At 35.2% G+C, this 17,491-nt stretch overlaps 1 protein-coding gene and 1 pseudogene across 2 annotated transcripts in view; one reads left to right on the top strand and one right to left on the bottom strand.

The window, feature by feature from the left end:
- Positions 1-2,022: 2,022 nt before the first annotated feature.
- Positions 2,023-17,491, bottom strand: part of SMC2 (structural maintenance of chromosomes 2) — a 59,654-nt gene continuing 44,185 nt past the window's right edge. Inside the window, exons 21-26 of one of the 2 annotated variants that reach the window (XR_012470726.1) lie at positions 15,084-15,284; positions 13,748-13,864; positions 10,367-10,527; positions 8,843-8,990; positions 6,812-8,509; positions 2,023-2,157 (exon numbers count right to left, since the gene is read on the bottom strand). Coding sequence is in view for 1 of the 2 variants with exons in the window: in XM_074196490.1 (XP_074052591.1) it covers positions 8,333-8,509; positions 8,843-8,990; positions 10,367-10,527; positions 13,748-13,864; positions 15,084-15,284 (804 nt within the window). In the remaining variant the exon portion in view is untranslated. Of the gene's footprint in view, positions 2,158-6,054; positions 8,510-8,842; positions 8,991-10,366; positions 10,528-13,747; positions 13,865-15,083; positions 15,285-17,491 lie in introns of those variants that run through there. The other variant, XM_074196490.1, reaches the window with a different exon arrangement.
- LOC141495306 (cytochrome c oxidase subunit 6A1, mitochondrial pseudogene) lies at positions 15,932-16,258 on the top strand (annotated as a pseudogene).

Here is a 17,491-nt window from a genome sequence, read left to right as displayed (position 1 = left end):
TGTTTAAACAAGGTGACATCAACAAAAAAAAATGGATACAACTTGCCATAGGATAAGGATACATCTCACGATAGGATAAGGATACATCCAGAGTCTCCCCCACTGAAATGCCTTGAATAGATGAGGGGAAAACAAATGAAAAGAGTAAGTAGTGTGTCCAAGGAAAAAGAAATTGGTTTTGTGATCATTGATGATTTTTAATTTGTGAAAAAGATATATTAATTTGTCACAAATTTATTTTAATCTTTTTTAGAAAAGTATTTTGAGCTTGACTCAGTGTAATTCAGAGGTTAGTATTCCCGACTTTTTATTTCAAGTGTAGTGATCATAATTTTTAAAATGGGCACATAAATATCATATGAATCTGTGTGATTGTATGATGAAACACCTTTATCCTAAATTTATAAATATTAATTTTTCTGACCCTACTTCATGGCAGCTATATACTCAAACAGGAAAATATCCAGACTTTTTCCCTTTCTATTTATCCTCTGAAATTCAAGACACTTGTGTGAACAGTTTCTATTCAAAACACTGGGTAGAGATAACTCCATGTTATCTGCTTGTCTGATTGGAAGGCCTTTTCATAAGTGTGTAAGAAAAATGGATTTCAGATTTGATTTTTTCTCTACCTTCTCTAGACTTTCCTCTTGCTTCACTTCTTTTTTTAGAATTTTTATTATTTTTAAGCTGAATTTTATTTTTTTCAACCAGTAAAAATCTTTCTTTCCTCCCCTCCTTGCATTGAGAATGAAAGGGGAAAAAAATGTTACAAGTCAAGCAAAACAAATTTCTACAACTTGCTGTAGAATAAGGATTCAGATTCCACCCTACTAAAATGCCTAAGCAGATTTATGAAAAAAATAAAAATGAAAAGAATAATTAACGTGTCCAAGAAAAAGAATTTGGTTTTGTGTTAATTGATAAAAAATTTTAGTTTGTGAAAAGGAAAAATTAATTTGCAACAAAATTCTTAGTCTTTTCTAGAAGTCTAAAATATGAATGTGTATGTTTGTGTACCTAATGAGTGCTATGTATGTTCATGTCTGTTTATATACACACATATATACATATACATGTATCATTGATGATTTCAAGCTTCCCTTTGGTCTGATTCTTGCCTGGTTATTCCTCTAGACCTCACCTGAAAACTATCACAATAGCATTTTATTTTTTAGGTTTTGGTTTTTTTTTTTGCAAGGCAAACGGGGTTAAGTGGCTTGCCCAAGACCACATAGCTAGGTAATTATTAAGTGTCTGAGAATGGATTTGAACCCAGGTACTCTGGACTTCAGGGCTGGTGCTTTATCCACTACACCACCTAGCGGCCCCTCACAATAGCATTTTAAGTCTCCTTTCTACCATTCACCTGTCCCAATTCTGTCCCAAATTAATATATCCTTTTCAAAAACTAAAAATGTTATCAATTATCACAAAACAAATTCAAATTTTTTTCATGGACACATTATTTATTCTTTTCATTTATATTTTTTCCATAATCAGCTCAAGCATTTCAGCAAGGTAGAATCTGAATCCTTATCCTACATCAAGTTGTAGAAATTTGTTTTGCTCAACTTGCAACATTTTTTTCTTTCATTCTCAGTGTGAGGAGGCAAGGAATGTAATTATTTTTGCTGAAATTCCATTCTGTTCTTGGAACCTGAACCCTACTACTACTACTACAACTTTTAATACTTTTTTTAAGGTTTTTTTTTAATAAGGCAAATGGGGTTAAGTGGCTTGCCCAAGGCCACACAGCTAGGTAATTAAGTGTCTGAGACCACATTTGAACCCAGATACTCCTGACTCCAGGGCCGGTGCTTTATCCACTATGCCACCTAGCCACCCCTTTTTTATACTTCTTGCTCAGGACCTGCTACCACACCACTTCCTTACCCCAGAATGCCAACACATTGAGTGCAAGTCCCTTTCTCAGTTTTCCTAGGATCTGTGATGCAGGTCTGGGTAAGGGATGAGCAAAAGTGCCAGTTGGCATCTCCCCATAGCTTTCATGGATTTATAGGCTCATTAGTTTATTCTTGAACCCCCACCTTGTGCTGGTGCACAGCCTTTTCCTGTTTTGATGTGCTTAATTCATTCCTGGGCAGAACCTGTCTCCACTGTCCACACACCTCTCGTCTGGTTCTATAGGTTAACCTGGAATGGAAAAAAGACACTTAAATTTTTTTATTGATTTCCCAATGAGGATTTTGTCAAGATACATTTTCTAAATCTATTCAGAGGATTTGAGAGTGGGGGGTGGAGGGGGAGGGGAAGAGGGAATAGCAAGAGCTATTGGAGTGGGGCATAGAAAGGATAGAGTTGAGGAGTATGAGAATGAGAGAATAAGGGCTTGGTTACAAGGAGAGAATGGTCAACAGTGGCAAAAGCTACAAAAAAGGTAATTTTTGAGAGCAATTTCAATTGAGTGGTGAGGTCAGAAGCCAGAACACAGAGGGTCTCAATAAGAGTGTATGAGGAGGAAGGAAAAAAGAAAGTATAGTTGGCTTTCCCAGAGCTTGTCAGCCACAGGGAAGAAAAATATAGGATCAAAGTGGACAACAGAATGATGAGAAGACCAATGAAAACTAAAGGGATGTATGAATATCAGTCCTTATAAGACCTTATAAGGGATATAAGGATACAACAGATGTCCACTTCCAAGACCTACATACCTGAGAAAATAGTGGAGGTACATGAAGTCATAATCATTGGCATAGGCACAGATAGGACAAGTACATATAGTAGCTGTCGAGGAGAGCAGGCAGACTATGATAAAGGCAAGTACTTAAATACCTTGTTTTTGTTGCTTCATTTGCTCCCTCAAGAAATTTTCAGTAGCAGCTAGGTAGCAAAGTGGATAGAGCACTGGCTCTGGAGTCAGGGCCTGAATTCAAATATGACCTCAGACCTGTGTGACCTTGGGCATGTTACTTTAATCCCACTGCCTTGCAAAAAAAAAATAATTTTCATTATTTGATAAGACTTTGGAATCTTCTGTTTTCTCAAAGGTAAACAAATCCATCATTCATATTTGTAATATGAAACAGGAATATCCAACAAATTATAACTCAAAAGATTTTGCTTGAGAATCTAGAAGAGTATGCTAACACAATATTAAGATGGAATTTAGTAAACATAAATATATGATCATAAATGTGTTTGTGAGAAAGCGAGGGAGAAAGTTAGGAAGAGGTGAGAGTGAGGAAAGTGAAAGTGAGAGAAAGTGAAAGTGCAAGAAAGTGAGGATTTGTGTGAGAGAAAATGAAGTTGGCTAACCAAACTAGTGTAATGCTTTTCCCCCCTTTTAAATGGAGATAATCAGCAAGCATTTATTAATCACTTACTATGGACCAGTAACAGTGCTAATTGCTAGAGAAACAAAAAAAAGTTCCTTCCCTCTAGCTTAAATATTTAAGCTTCTACTGTGAGCAGAATACAATACAGGCATATGGTATGCCCCTGCTTTCTAAGTTCATAATCACAAAGGGATATTAGGACATATACCCAAAAGGTTATGCTGGAAGCATAAGCCAAGCTTATCACTTCACATCACCTAGAACAGTACCTCCCCTGCCTAGAAAATAAGCATTTTTAAAGTGTTTAATAACTGTTGAAGGCCATTTTCAGATGAAAACATTAAAGCTCTCTAGACAAATGTAAAAATGCTCTAAATCATTGATTAGAGAAATGCAATTAAAACATCTCTGAGGTACCACCAGATTGGTCAATCTGACAAAAAGGGAAAATAATGAAAGTTGGAGAGGATGTGGAAAACCTGATACACTGATGCATTGTTGGTGGAGTTGTGAACTGAACCAACCATTCTGGAGAGTAAGATGAAACTATGCCCAAAGAGCTATAAAACTGTATACCTAGGTATGGTATGCACCACTCCTAGGTCTATAACCCAAAGAGATCATAAGAAAGGGGGGAAAAAATCCACATGTACAAAAATATAGCAACTTCTTGTAGTGGCAAAGAATTGGAATCCAAGGGGATGCCCATCAACTGGGGAATGACTGAGCAAGTTGTATGTAGTGTACGAATGTGATGGAGTACTATTGTAAAGAAGTCATGACTGGCCAGACTTCAGAAAAGCCTGGAAAGACTTGCATTAACTGATGCCGAGTTAAGAGAGCAGAACCAGGAGAACATTGAACACATTAACAGCCATATTGTGTGTTGACCAACTATGATGAACTTGCCCTTCTCAGAAATACAATGGTCAAAGACAATTCATTCTAAATGACTTATGATGGAAAATATATCAACCATACCTGGAGAAGTAACTATGGAGTTTGAATGCAGACCAAAGCATACTATTTTCAAGTTAATTTTTTTTTCTGCCTTGTTTTTTTCCTCTCATATGGTTTTTTTGGTTCTGATTCTTCTTTCACAACATGACTAATATGGAAATATATTTAACATGATTATATATGTATAACCTATATCAGACTGCTTGCTGTCAAGAAGAGTGAGGGAACCTTACCAAAAAATAAATTTAAAAAACTATCTTTGCATAGTTGGAAATAGCAACTAATAAATTTATTTCTGAAATAAAAAAATTTAAATTGCAGTTGATTAGGAAAAGGATTATTCTTTCCTTGGGGAGAAAGAATCAGAGAACACTTCAAGGAAAGACCACATTTTAGCTACAAAGAAGGGGGCAGCAGGGAATAATAATATTAGAATAATATTAGTAAATGCAAAATTTTTATTTGACCACTAAGTACATGAATGGGAGCAGTGTGAGATAAGGCCATAAAGGGGCTTTCCAGCTAAGGCATTTCAATTTTATTTGGCAGATAATCTGAATTTAGAGGATTTGGAAAAGATCTGTGCTTAAGAAATATTAATCGTGGGCAGCTAGGTGGTGCAGTGGGGGGCAGCTAAGGTGACCGTAGATAGAGCACTGGCCCTGGAGTCAGGATGACCTGAGTTCAAATCCAGCCTCAGACACTTAATTATCTAGAGCTTTGTGACCTTGGGCAAGTCACTTAACTCCATTACCTTGCCAAAAAAAAAAAAAGAAAGAAATATTAATCTTGTAGCAATAAACAGGTGGATGGTAGGAAAAAGAGAAAGAAGTAGGAAACTCTTAAAATGCTATTATGATAGTTTTCAGGTGATAGGCCACCTTGGCAAAGTAGCAAAAGAACTAGTTCTTGCTCTTCCCTCCCCTTCTACCCCCACTCTCAAATCCTCCAAATAGATCCAGAAAATGTATGACAAAATTCTCATCAAGAAATCAATAAGAGGTGGCTAGGTGGCACAGTGAATAGAGCACTGGCCCTGGAGTCAGGAGTACCTGAGTTCAAATCTGGCCTCAGACACTTAATAATTACCTAGCTGTGTGGCCTTGGGCAAGCCACTTAACCCCATTGCCTTGCAAAAAAAAAAAAATCAATAAAAAAAATTTTTCAGTGCTTTTCTCCAGACCAGGTCAACCTTTAGAACCAGACAGAGAGGTCTGTGGACAGTGGAGACAGGGTCTGCCTAGAAATGCATCAAGCACATCAAAACAGGAAAAGGCTGTGCACCAGCACAAGGTGGGATCCAAGAATATGTTAATCAGCCTAGAAATCCATGGAAGCTATGGGAAGATGCCAACTGGCAACTTATTTTCATCTATTACCCAGACTTGCATCACAGATCCTAGGCAAACTGAGAAAGGGACCTGCACTCAGTGGTGGCATTCTGGGGTAAGGAGTGGTAGCAGGTCCTAAGCAAGAAGTAAAAAAAAAAGCAAAAGCTGTAGTGGCTTAGGTTCCAAGAGCAGAACAGAATCTCAGTTCCAGTTTCTAGGGTGGTCTAAAGACTGCAGAGGAATAACCAGGGCAGGAATCAGACCAAAGGGAAATTTGAAATCAGCAATGAAATATATTACATTATGTGTGTGTGTTTAAACACACAAACATACATAGCACTCACTAGACACACAAACCTATACATACTCATTTTTTGGACTTCTAGAAAAGACTAAAAGAATTCTGTCCCAAATTAATATAGCCTTTTCACAACTAAAATTTTATCAATTATCACAAAACCAAGGCAAATTTTTTTTCTTGGACACATTATTTATTCTTTTTATTTTTATTTTTTCCATAATCTGCTCAGGCATTTCAGCAGGGTAGAATCTGAATCCTTATCCAACAGCAAGTTGTAGAAATTTGTTTTGCTCGACGTGCAACATTTTTTCCCCTTTCATTGTCAATGCAAGGAGGGGAAGAAAAAAGATTTTTGCTGGTTGAAAAAAAAATTTACTTTAAATATAATAAAAAAATTCTAAAAGTTATTGTAATAGTTCTTGCATCTTGGAATGAAGGCTTTATTATGGTGATGAGAATAGAAGACAGTTTGGATTTGAGAGATTTCAGAGGTAGAATTGATAGGATATAATTAAATTAAATTAAATTTAAAAAGTGAAGGAAGAGGAAAGTCTAGTGAAGGTAGAGGAAAAAAATCAAATCTGAAATCCAATATTCTTACACACTTATGAAAAGGCCTGCCAATCAGACAAGCAGATAACATGGAGCTATCTCTATCTAATGTTTGGAATAGAAACTGTTCACATAAGTGTCTTGAATTTCAGAGAGGATAAATAGGGAAAAAGTCTGGACATTTCCCATTTGAGTATATAGCTGCAATGAAGTAGGGTCAGAAATATTAATATTTATAAATTTTGGATAAAGGTTTTAGGATAAAGGTGTTGTTTCATCATACAACCACACAGATTCATATTATATTTATGTACCCATTTTAAAAATTATGATCACTACACTTGAAATAAAAAGTTGAGAATACTAACCTCTGAATTACACTGAATCAAGCTCAAAATACTTTTCTGAAAAAGACCAAAATAAATTTGTGACAAATTAATGTATCTTCTTCACAAATTAAAAATTATCAATGATCATAAAACCAATTCAGTTTTTTTTCCTTGGACACAGTTTAGTTTTTTCATTTGTTTTCCCCTGATCTATTCAGGCATTTCACAGCAGGGGGACTGGATCCTTATCCTACGATGAATTGTATCCATTTTTTTGTTGATGTCACTTGGTCTAAACAAATGAAACAGATGAATAATTAGCAGGTCAGGAAATTTACCAACCAGTGAGGCTGAGTTTCCTATAGAGTTAAGTACTGGCTTCAAGAAGATCATAAAAAAAGGGCAACTCTAGTATTAATATGGATTCTAAACTAATTCCAACTAGGGTCACTTTCCTCTGCCAAGTGCTGTATACTTCTTTTCACACTTCCTTCTCCTTTGAATCTGTCCTAAGATTTCTAGACAGAATGGTAAGCTAGTAAATGTACTAAAAGATGTTCCCTAAAGGAAAGTTGTTATTGTTAGATATTTTCCTTCTTAATGAATTTTCAAATCATAATATTTTGGTGAAGTCTATAATAAAACCAGTAATCAAGAAATCTTAAAAGATTATAAAATTGCAAGTAAAAAGCCAAAAACAAATACAATTTTTTCTTCTCTTACAAAAACAAATATTGGTAAGAAAATCAGAGTAAGACTGCTTCCTATAGGCCAAGGACTATAAAAAATTTTATTCCTTCACACTTCAATTTTAAGAAAACCAAATTTTCATATTTTAATTGCTTTATTTACAATGTGTAAATATTAAGTGACAATAGCTGTACAATAAAAAAGGTTTTGTTTCCATTCTTCAGAAATCTGCTGAAATTTCTTCCTTGTTGTGTTTATAAAAATTATATTACAGCAGTACAACCATTAGCAGCTTTTTTTCCTACCACTATCTCTGTTTTCTACATATTCTTGATTCTGGTTTTTCTCCTGAATTTAGCATCTATACACTCAATATATCCTAAATCCCTAACAGAGAAAATCCTGGATAAGAAAATATTCACAAAAGTACACATGATATCAAAACATAAAAATACACTTACATTTTCTCTTTTAAAGGACAAAACTCAAGTCAAATGATTAGAGTAATAACATGCTATTAGCCTTCTGAACTAGCAGATGTGACCTACTCATTTACTAGATGAGCATGACAGAAGTAGAAGAGGTTGCTTCAAAACACTGACATTTAAGTTATTTAGTTCTATTTATAATACAAAAGCATGACAGATGGATTCTAGGAAAACTCCACTTTTTTAAATGTTTAGGAAAGAATCATAAATACAAAAATAAGGAAAAGTATAAACAAGAAATGGAACATGGGCTTCCCTGGTTCCACAAAAGCAAAAGTACACTTCAGACAGGATACTAACTTAAGTTCCAAGGTATTAACATTAAGATTGAAAAGGCAGAAAAAAGTAAGGAATGATTACTCTTCAGGACATTCATATTTCATCACTTAGGCCCCCTGCCCTTGGATTTTAACTTCTCCCCTCTCTGCTGTGAAGACACATTCTTTCCATTTTGACACTGAGTAAATCTGGCCACTGTAGAAACCCCATCAACGAATTTGGTCTTGAACAGAACATTTGCATTGTTAAACATTCCATCCTTCAGGGACACAACAACAAACTGAAAAGAAAAGAAGCATGTGAAACACTTTTGAATATGTGTCTAAGAAGTTAACATCTATAACATTCTGACTTTTTTTGCAGACAAATAAAGAGAAAGGAAGGGAGGGAGACAAGAAGAAAGGAAGGAAGAAAGAAGGGAGAGAGAAAAGTGAGAAGGAAAAAAAGGAAGAAGGGAAGGAAGGGAGGAAGAAGAGAAGGAAAGAAGAAAGGAATGAAGGAAAGGAAGGAGACAAAAGAAGAAAGGAAGAGGAAAAAAGGAAGGAGGGAGTGAGGGAGGAAGGAAACTATAGACTTGATTACTCAAGACTTACTGAATTTTTCAGTGTCTCACCTGAGAATGTGTGAAATGAGTCCGAAGCATTTGTCCAATGTTCTGAGTATGAGAAAGGTCAAGAGCTGCATCAACCTCATCCAGGATATAAATTGGAGCAGGTTTGAAGAGAAGCATGGATAATATTAAAGATAAAGCAACCAAAGACCTGTTTTTAAAAAGAGGAGGAAACTGAATTCATATTTTTTAATTGATGAAATACTGAAAGAAATGTGTCTTTATCAAAGTACTTATATAAACAGAGGAATTGGCTAGAAGAGTTGTTATATAAAATGATAAAATCGAAAGTGGTAGCAACAAGATCTCTTGAAATATCAAATTTCAAAGTTTAATTACTATTAAAATTCTTGTTTTTTTCCTTTTTGCTTTTGTAGATACATATTTTTCTTCATTTTCTAAGAAAGTTGTTTGGACTAGTATTTCATTTTTCACATAAACCACTATTAATGAACCTTGATTTCTACACAAAGGAATAAAAGTGCTTAAATTTTTACCTATCCCTTAAGGTTCTTATTTTTAAGGTTCTCTAAATCTTGAGAGCAATTTCATTCATTCCATAGATTAGGACTAGCAACCAAGATGCTAAAACCTAACAGTATGGGTGGCTAGGTGGCACAGTGGATAGAGCACCAGCCTTGGAGTCAGGAGTATCTGAGTTCAAATCCGACCTCAGACACTTGATAATTACCTAGTTGTGTGGCCTTGCACAAGCCACTTAACCCCATTGCCTTGAAAAAAATCTAAAAAAAAAAAAAACCAAAACAAAACCTAACAGTATCTGGGGAAAGAACATTGTGTTTGGAGAGGAAAACTGAATAGTGACAATTGCTGAGTCTCTCAGCTATCAACAGTTACTGATGGTGATAGGAAAAACTGGTCCATGAGCTTTAAATCATGAACTTCTGACTAGCTATCACCATCTCTCACAGTGCTAAGACACTTGTCTTAAAATGTATTATTAAGTATTTAAAACTAGGGATCTAATTTATGTACAAAATTTAAGGAAAATATGAAGAAATATTTACTGTAATTAATATTCAAATTAATTAATATTCAGAATATTCAAAGAAAAGTCAAATGAAATATAGTTAAAATGTGATAAAAAACTTTAAGGGGCAAAGAGTCACTATAAAACACACTGCTTCAGTATATTTTGGTATGTCAATATATAAATACACAAAAGGATCTGGAAGTGAATACACTATTATTGTTATAATTTTTTTAAAGTTTCCTTTCAATTCTTTTTTAAAAAAATCAAAATGTAAATAGTTCAGATTTTACAGTTTTAATTGTGGCTTCATTCCATATTTTTGTATACATTTAAATGTTAAATTAATAATTTTTTAAAATTACAGGGGCAGTTAAGTGGCGCAGTGGATAGAGCACTGGCCCTGGAGTCAGGAGGACATGAGGTTCAAATCCAGCCTCAGACACATAAAAATGATCTAGCTGTGTGACCTTGGGCAAGTCACTTAACCCTAGTGCCTTGCAAAAAAAAAATACAAAATAAGAAAAAACTCTTACCTCTGTCCTCCACTAAGTTCAGTTAGATTTTCTTTCCAGGTATTTCCCAAAGCAACCTTAAACTCCAGACCATCCAAAACAGTTTGTCCTTCTGGTGGTGCAAGCATAGCATTAGCACCCGGCAGGAGAGTGGAGAAAATTGAACCAAAGTCCTTGTTCACCTTGATTTGAGAACAGTAAATTGTTAACCAAAAGGCTACTAATAATCATACAGAATGAAATTCAGCAACTACATTCTACTTAATTTAAATCAGCTCAGTGAAATCAACATAATAGGCTTCCACTTAAAGTAAGGTCAGTAAATATATTCTCTTACTCTAAATCCTTGTCTTTTTTCAAAATAAAGAAATTAAAGCAAAAAAAAATGAAGGGAGGGAGGGAGGGTGAGTTTTTATCAGTATTTTTATGAAACCACTTACTAAGAAAATTACCACAGTACCCTTGAACTTTGCCAAAATTACCAATCGATAAGGGAGAGTAAAAACCCAAGTCTTGTTAAAGTAGACAACGTTCTTACATACAAAAAAAGAAAACATAGACAATTATTTTAAAGAATTTAAATCCCTTGATCAACCTTGATGGACTCACTCATTCCATCAGTGCAATAATCAGGAGCTGTCTGCAATGGAGAATACCATCTGTATCCAGAGAAAGAACTATGAAGTTTGAACAAAGACCAAGGACCTTTAATTTAGGAAAAAAAACTGATATCTTACTGTCTGATCTTGCTATCTCATATACTTTGTTTCTTCCTTAAGGATATGATTTTTCTCTCATCACATTCAATTTGGATCAATATATACCATGGAAACAATGTAAAGACTGGCAAATTGCCTTCCATGGGGGGTGGGCGGAGAGAAGAAAGATTAGGGGAAAATTTGTGAAACAAAATAAATAAAATCTTTATAATTAAAAAAAAATTTAAATCCTTCCTAGTAGCTTCAGATGTATTAAGAGAAAACTCATCCATACTTGCTTAGAGAAAGATGTCCTTATTCATTAACAGTTCTCATTTCATATTGCAAAAGGCAGATATTAGCTAAACATAGTTGCAGGTACCCTAAACATACTGAAGATTATTTACATGGCATTTGCCTTGACATATTTACAAGGGTTCAAATATCACCTCTACAACAATGATTTTATATCTAACCTCCAATGTCTCCCCTGAGTTTTAGTCCCACATCTTCAACTGCTATCAGGACATCTCCACATAGATGTCCCATCAGCACCTCAAATAGAACAAGTCCAAAATTAAAATCATCACTATCTTTCCCACGCTATTTTCCTTTCAACTTCCATTTCTGTAACTGGTATCATCAGCAACTTCCCAGTAATACAGACTAGAAACCTCAATCATTTTTAACACTTTCCCCTTCTCTCCCCCAATATCCAATTAGTTGCCAAGTTCAGTTAAGTTCTGCTGCCAAAATATCATACATCTTCTTACTTTTCTCTGACATTGCATTACTACTCACATGACACCCACTACTACTCCAATAGTTACCAAACTTCCACAATCTCTTATTTTTCCTCTCTTCTAATTAGTGACTACCTTGTAAACCACACCCAAGCCCCTATTTTCTCATTCCCATACTCCTCAACTCTATCCTTTCCATGCCCCACTCCAATTCTGTTCCCTTTTTCCACTGTACCCTCTGGAATTCCTTTTAGATAGCTAACAAACTTCCCTTCATTTTGGACCTCTCCCTCTTATATTCTCTCCATCTATTTGCATTCAAAGACATGGTGTCCTGCACAATGCATTCTTGGTCATTCTCTCCAGCACTGAGTACATCTCTCATACTTTTCCTTTCCCCCAGGTCACAGTGGTAGAGTTCCTGGTAAAGGAATCAGAGTACTTTTCACTCTCCTCTGCCATTTGCATACTTTACCATTACTATTGAACAACCTCTCCTCCAGTGAAGTTGACTCTAAATCTATCACCCAATATAGATCATTGTGAATGTTGCCTCCCAGTCCCTCTGTTATTTTCCACCTTCCTCAAGGAGTTTAGTAACTAGTTCATAGTATTTCCCCTCCTCCTTAATTCCCACTCTTATACTAGAGGACTTCAGTATTCATGCTGACATTCATTCAAATGACATGACCTCAATTTCTTAGTTTTTTGACCTCAAAACCTCTAAACTATTCCTCTACTTCAGCCCAAATACAGGGATGGCCACACTCTGAATCTCAACATATTGTACTCTCTTCCATTCTGTGACCAAAATTTGACATCCTTCAGTGTCATAATAACTTCTACCTTTCCTTTATTCCTCCTATGATCCTCCTATATCCTATCATATCTTATCCCTAATTTCCTCCTAAATCTACCTACCCATCAGTACTCTCTCAAGCCATTACTTCTGATTCTGAATTCATTTTCTTCTACACTGATCTCAACCATAAGTTTTGTCACTTCAATTCCACACTTTCTTTTCTGAAAATCCTTAACCCCTTGGTTCTTCTGTCATTTACTTAGACTGAGAGAGTTCTCTGAGATACATGCCAAGAATCCCAAAGATAATATATGTCAGAGAAATTACTTGAACCCAAGACTTGTAGACTCCAAAGCAGGTTTTTTTAATCCACTATGCCACAATGCCTCTCAAGCAGATGACAGAATTAAAAAACTCAAGGAACCTTAAAAAAAAATCTGATCCAAACTCTTCATTAACAGTGATAAAATGAGAGCTACAGGAAATGAAATGATTTTCCTAAGACCATACTGTCACCTATGAGCTGGACCTTCTTACTTCAAGGTGAATAATCTTTCTATAGTACCATCTTACTCCCCAAACAACTCTGTCTTCTGATTCAAGGTTGTTCTGGAGCACTATATAGAAAATCACAGCAGATCTTTGCAGCTTTACTCCATCTCCAAATTTATCCATATCAATTGAAACAACTTTCCAACTTATCTCCCTTCACTTTTCCTTCCCTCACAGTCATAGAATTTTGCCAAGTTGATTTCCAAAAACATTTAAAAAATTAAGTCTAAACACTTCTTAGTTCTAAAGAGTTTGGCAACTTATCATCAATTCTTTGCAACTTTGATTATGAGTTGAAGTTTAGGAGGAAGACTTGGGGGGAACATGTGGACAAAGAACTAATGTAAGAGGCAAAAAATAATTGAAGAGACAGCTAGTCAACCAAAAATGGGGAAACAGCATAATCTTATTAAAATTAAAAGAACAGACAATGGGAGACAATAGTAGAGGGACATATAACCATCTGACTAGTTCCAAACATAGATATGTATGAGAATATCTAAGGCTGTCATAATATAGTTTCAAATTATTCCTGTCACTGATCCCTTTAGCATCCCTCTAGCATAGACAGATGACATGCAAAAAAACATGAGCAGAATCAAAATACCTTTTGCCAAGCTATTTTTAGGGCCTGGTTTTTCTTCTGGTCAAGGTCTTCAATTGTTGCAAGAATTTTGGATTTGTCATTTTCTACAATTCTTTTCTTTTTCATCAAGTCATTATACTAATAGAGGAAAAAAAGCAATTGGAAAAGTACCAGTCAGTATGTTTTGGTAGCACTGTAATATATTAGGCATCTTACTATATTTATATCTGCAACAAAAAATCATTAAGATTTCCCTCACTTTCCAGCATGTGTTTGAAGTCTGAATTATTTACTGGAGGCTATTTCCATTTCCAAACACGCTAACCCTGGTCTTATTGCAGAAAGCAAAAACAAGGTCAGCAATAAAATGTGACCTACCAAGTAAAGACTATGTCATTATTTGATACTCATATAATTCAAATACTCATATAACACACAAATACTGAAGAGTTCAAGGAATTTGAATTCTAGTAGTTTTTAAGCCCTCATCATCACAATTTCATTGTTTTTTAAAATGTCTAAGATAATCTTTCCTCTGAATCTGATGAAGTCTATTTCCCTAAAGTCTAGGCGACTGCTACTGCTGCTGCTGCTGCTGCTGCTGCTGCTACTACTACTACTACTACTACTACTACTAGTGCTACTATTCCCTACAATAGCAAGGGAATTCATATCACTCTCATCAACTTCTTTATCATTGATAAGTCTAATCTGGAATAGCAGTATCCCTCTGAAACTTTCTATCTTCTGAGACATTAAATTCTAAGCTCAGAAAACTAAACATTTATAAGACTCTTCTTTGTAAGACTCCTCATGGATTTTCAAGATGGCTGAAGTCAACTTTATAATCACCATGAGAAAGCATCACTCATGTTAGATATCTGAACAGGCCACCTGTGCACTTGTGCTCGCTTGTTCTCTCTCTCTCTCTCTCTTATTATGTCAATCTTATTTCACTAGGAAAAAGATGAAAAATACATGAATTACCATAATTTGACAATCTACAAATACATCTTTTATATTAACTGAAATAAAGGTAAGAGAAATATCATAAACAGTAGAAGTTATTTATCCCAGAATAGAAATAAACAGTCTGGCATAATTAAATGCCATCAAGTTTTAGATTAAACTATAGATACATGCAAGAAACATGCAAACCTAAAATATAAATAGTAGAGAACAGGAAAATGTTCAGAAAATGGTAGAGTAAAATAAAAAGAAAGCATAGAAAGAAAAAAGATATAAAGAAAAAAGGTTTGGCAGGCTTTCCAATCACTCAAAGACCATATGACATTATTCACATTATAAGCAGCTTTCCTTGTCCTAATGACTAAATATTAACATCAAACATATTTACCCGCTCTTCAGCCTCTGTCAGCATGTTCATAGCTCTCATGTTGACATTTCTTCCCAGTTTCTCCTTCTTTTCTTCTAATTTTTGTAGCCTCTGACCTGCTTCCTTTGGATTATTAGTTTTAAAATCATAAGCAGTATCAGGTTGGCCAAAGAGGTGTTTCTCTGAATTTATCCATTCATAATTTTTCAACATTTTGGATACCTGGAGATATGTTAGAAGCAAAAAACTACTATAAAAGGATTTATAAATAGCAACTAATACCTTAGATAGTTAGGGACTTTTTTATTAGAGTAAGCAAATGAAATCACTATGCCCTTTAACCAAGAGATTCTAAACCTATGTAGGAGAAAAATATTTGCATCAGAACTTTTTTTGCAATCAAAAAGGACTGGGACCGAGGGGAGAAGTAGATGTTCATTGATTGAGGAATGGCTAAATCATTCATGCCATGTGGCATGAATACCATGGAACATTACTGACATAAGAAACAGTGAATATGATTAACAGAGAAGAAATATGGGAAGACATATAAACTAAGGCAAGGTGAAGAAGCAGAACTAGGAAAAAATATATATAATGATTATGTCAAAGTAAATGTAACAATAAAACAATGGAATATTAGTGACTAAATCTGGTCCCCAAAAAAGAATGATGAAATGATACTTCCTCCCTTCTTTGCAGAGGTGTGAACAATAAGTGCAGAACACTGCACATGCCCAACTTTTTCATATACTAGTTAGTTTTGTAGAACTGCTTTTTCCTATTTTTTTTGTAATAAAAGATACCTCTTAAAGTAAAGATATACGGTAAATATACATTAATTTAAAAAACCAATTGGCGTTGGGAAGATGGCTGCGAGGGCGGCTGGGCGCCTGCTGGCGTTTGGGGGCTGGGCCCACACCCCGGCGACGAGGGCCATGTCCGGCGCCATCCACGGCAAGGAGCGCTCGGGCCGCCTGTGGAGGACGCTGACCTTCTTCGTGGTGCTGCCCGGGGTGGCGGTCAGCATGCTGAACGCCTACCTGAAGTCAGGGGAGCATCATGAGTGCCCCGAGTCCGTGCCCTACCCCCACCTGTGCATCCGGACCAAGCCCTTCCCGTGGGGAGATGGCAACCATACTCTGTTTCATAACCATCACCTCAATCCTCTCCCCACTGGCTATGAGGAGGAGTAGATCAAGCACTGGGGACCAGAGCAGCTGGTGGACCATCCTCTTCTGTGTACGTGGATCAGAAAATTATATGGGACCTTAAGTTAACTTATATCACACAGTGACAAACGTGCTGATCTTTTATCATTTTGCTTGTGATTAGGACAGCTTAAAATAAATAATTCTAACCTTAAAAAAAACCAATTGACAAAAAAATTGAAAACTGAGGGGACACATCAACTGGGGATTGGCTGAAAAAGCTGTGATATATAAATGTAATGTTATATTATTGTTCCATAGTTAATCATGAGCAGGTAGATTTCAGAAAAACCTGAAAAGAATTATATCAACTTGTGCTAAGTGAGCAGAATCAGGAGAACATTGTACACACTAAAAATTACATTGTGTGATGTTCAGCTATGACAGACTTAGCTCTTTTCGGCAATATGACAATCAAAGAAAATTCTAAAAGACTTGTGATCAAAAATGTCATCCATATCCAGAGAAAGAACTATGGAGCATGAATGCAGATCAAAAGATACTATTTTCACTCTTTTAATTTGTTTTTTTTCTTTCCCATGATTTTTCTCTTTTGTTCTGATTCTTCTTTCACAACATAACTAATAGAGAAATATTTGTAACATGATTATGAATACATAACCTATATCAGATTTACTTGCTATGTTAGAATAGAAGGAGATAAGAGTAGGAGGGAGAAAACTTGAATGCTGAAAACTATCTTTACATATATTTGGAAAAATAAATTTTAAAAAATAAATTAAAAAAGAAAAAGAAAAACCAAAGATATCAATAAAATATTTTTTAAATTTAAAATAATTTAGTAAATAAGATTTGAAGGAAGAGATCAATCAAGATTTATTCTGAAAAGCAATTGCTTTCCCTGTCATAGAAAAGCAAGCATTCATAAGACTACTTTTAGCAGAATGAGAGTTCCTGAAGATTGCCTTCTGGAATAAGAGCCTATGGAAATGTCACACAATTATTCACTTTTAGAAAATAGCCTCCTAGAACTCTAAGATGTTAAATAAAGAGAACTGCCCAGGATAACATAGTCAGGATGTGTCACAGCTAAGCTTTGAATCCTGGTCTTCTTGTATTCTAGGCCAGTGATCTATTTCCTACACTATTAATTACTATTATTTCCCCGATTTAATTATCTCCTTATGCAGATGTGTGATAACACACAAATCTTTAACAAAATCAAAAATTATTTAATATGTACAAGGTATAATAAGG

This window comes from Macrotis lagotis, chromosome 8, assembly GCF_037893015.1.
Source record: "Macrotis lagotis isolate mMagLag1 chromosome 8, bilby.v1.9.chrom.fasta, whole genome shotgun sequence".
Lineage (NCBI taxonomy): Eukaryota > Metazoa > Chordata > Mammalia > Peramelemorphia > Peramelidae > Macrotis > Macrotis lagotis.
This window is presented reverse-complemented; position numbering and strand designations above follow the sequence as displayed.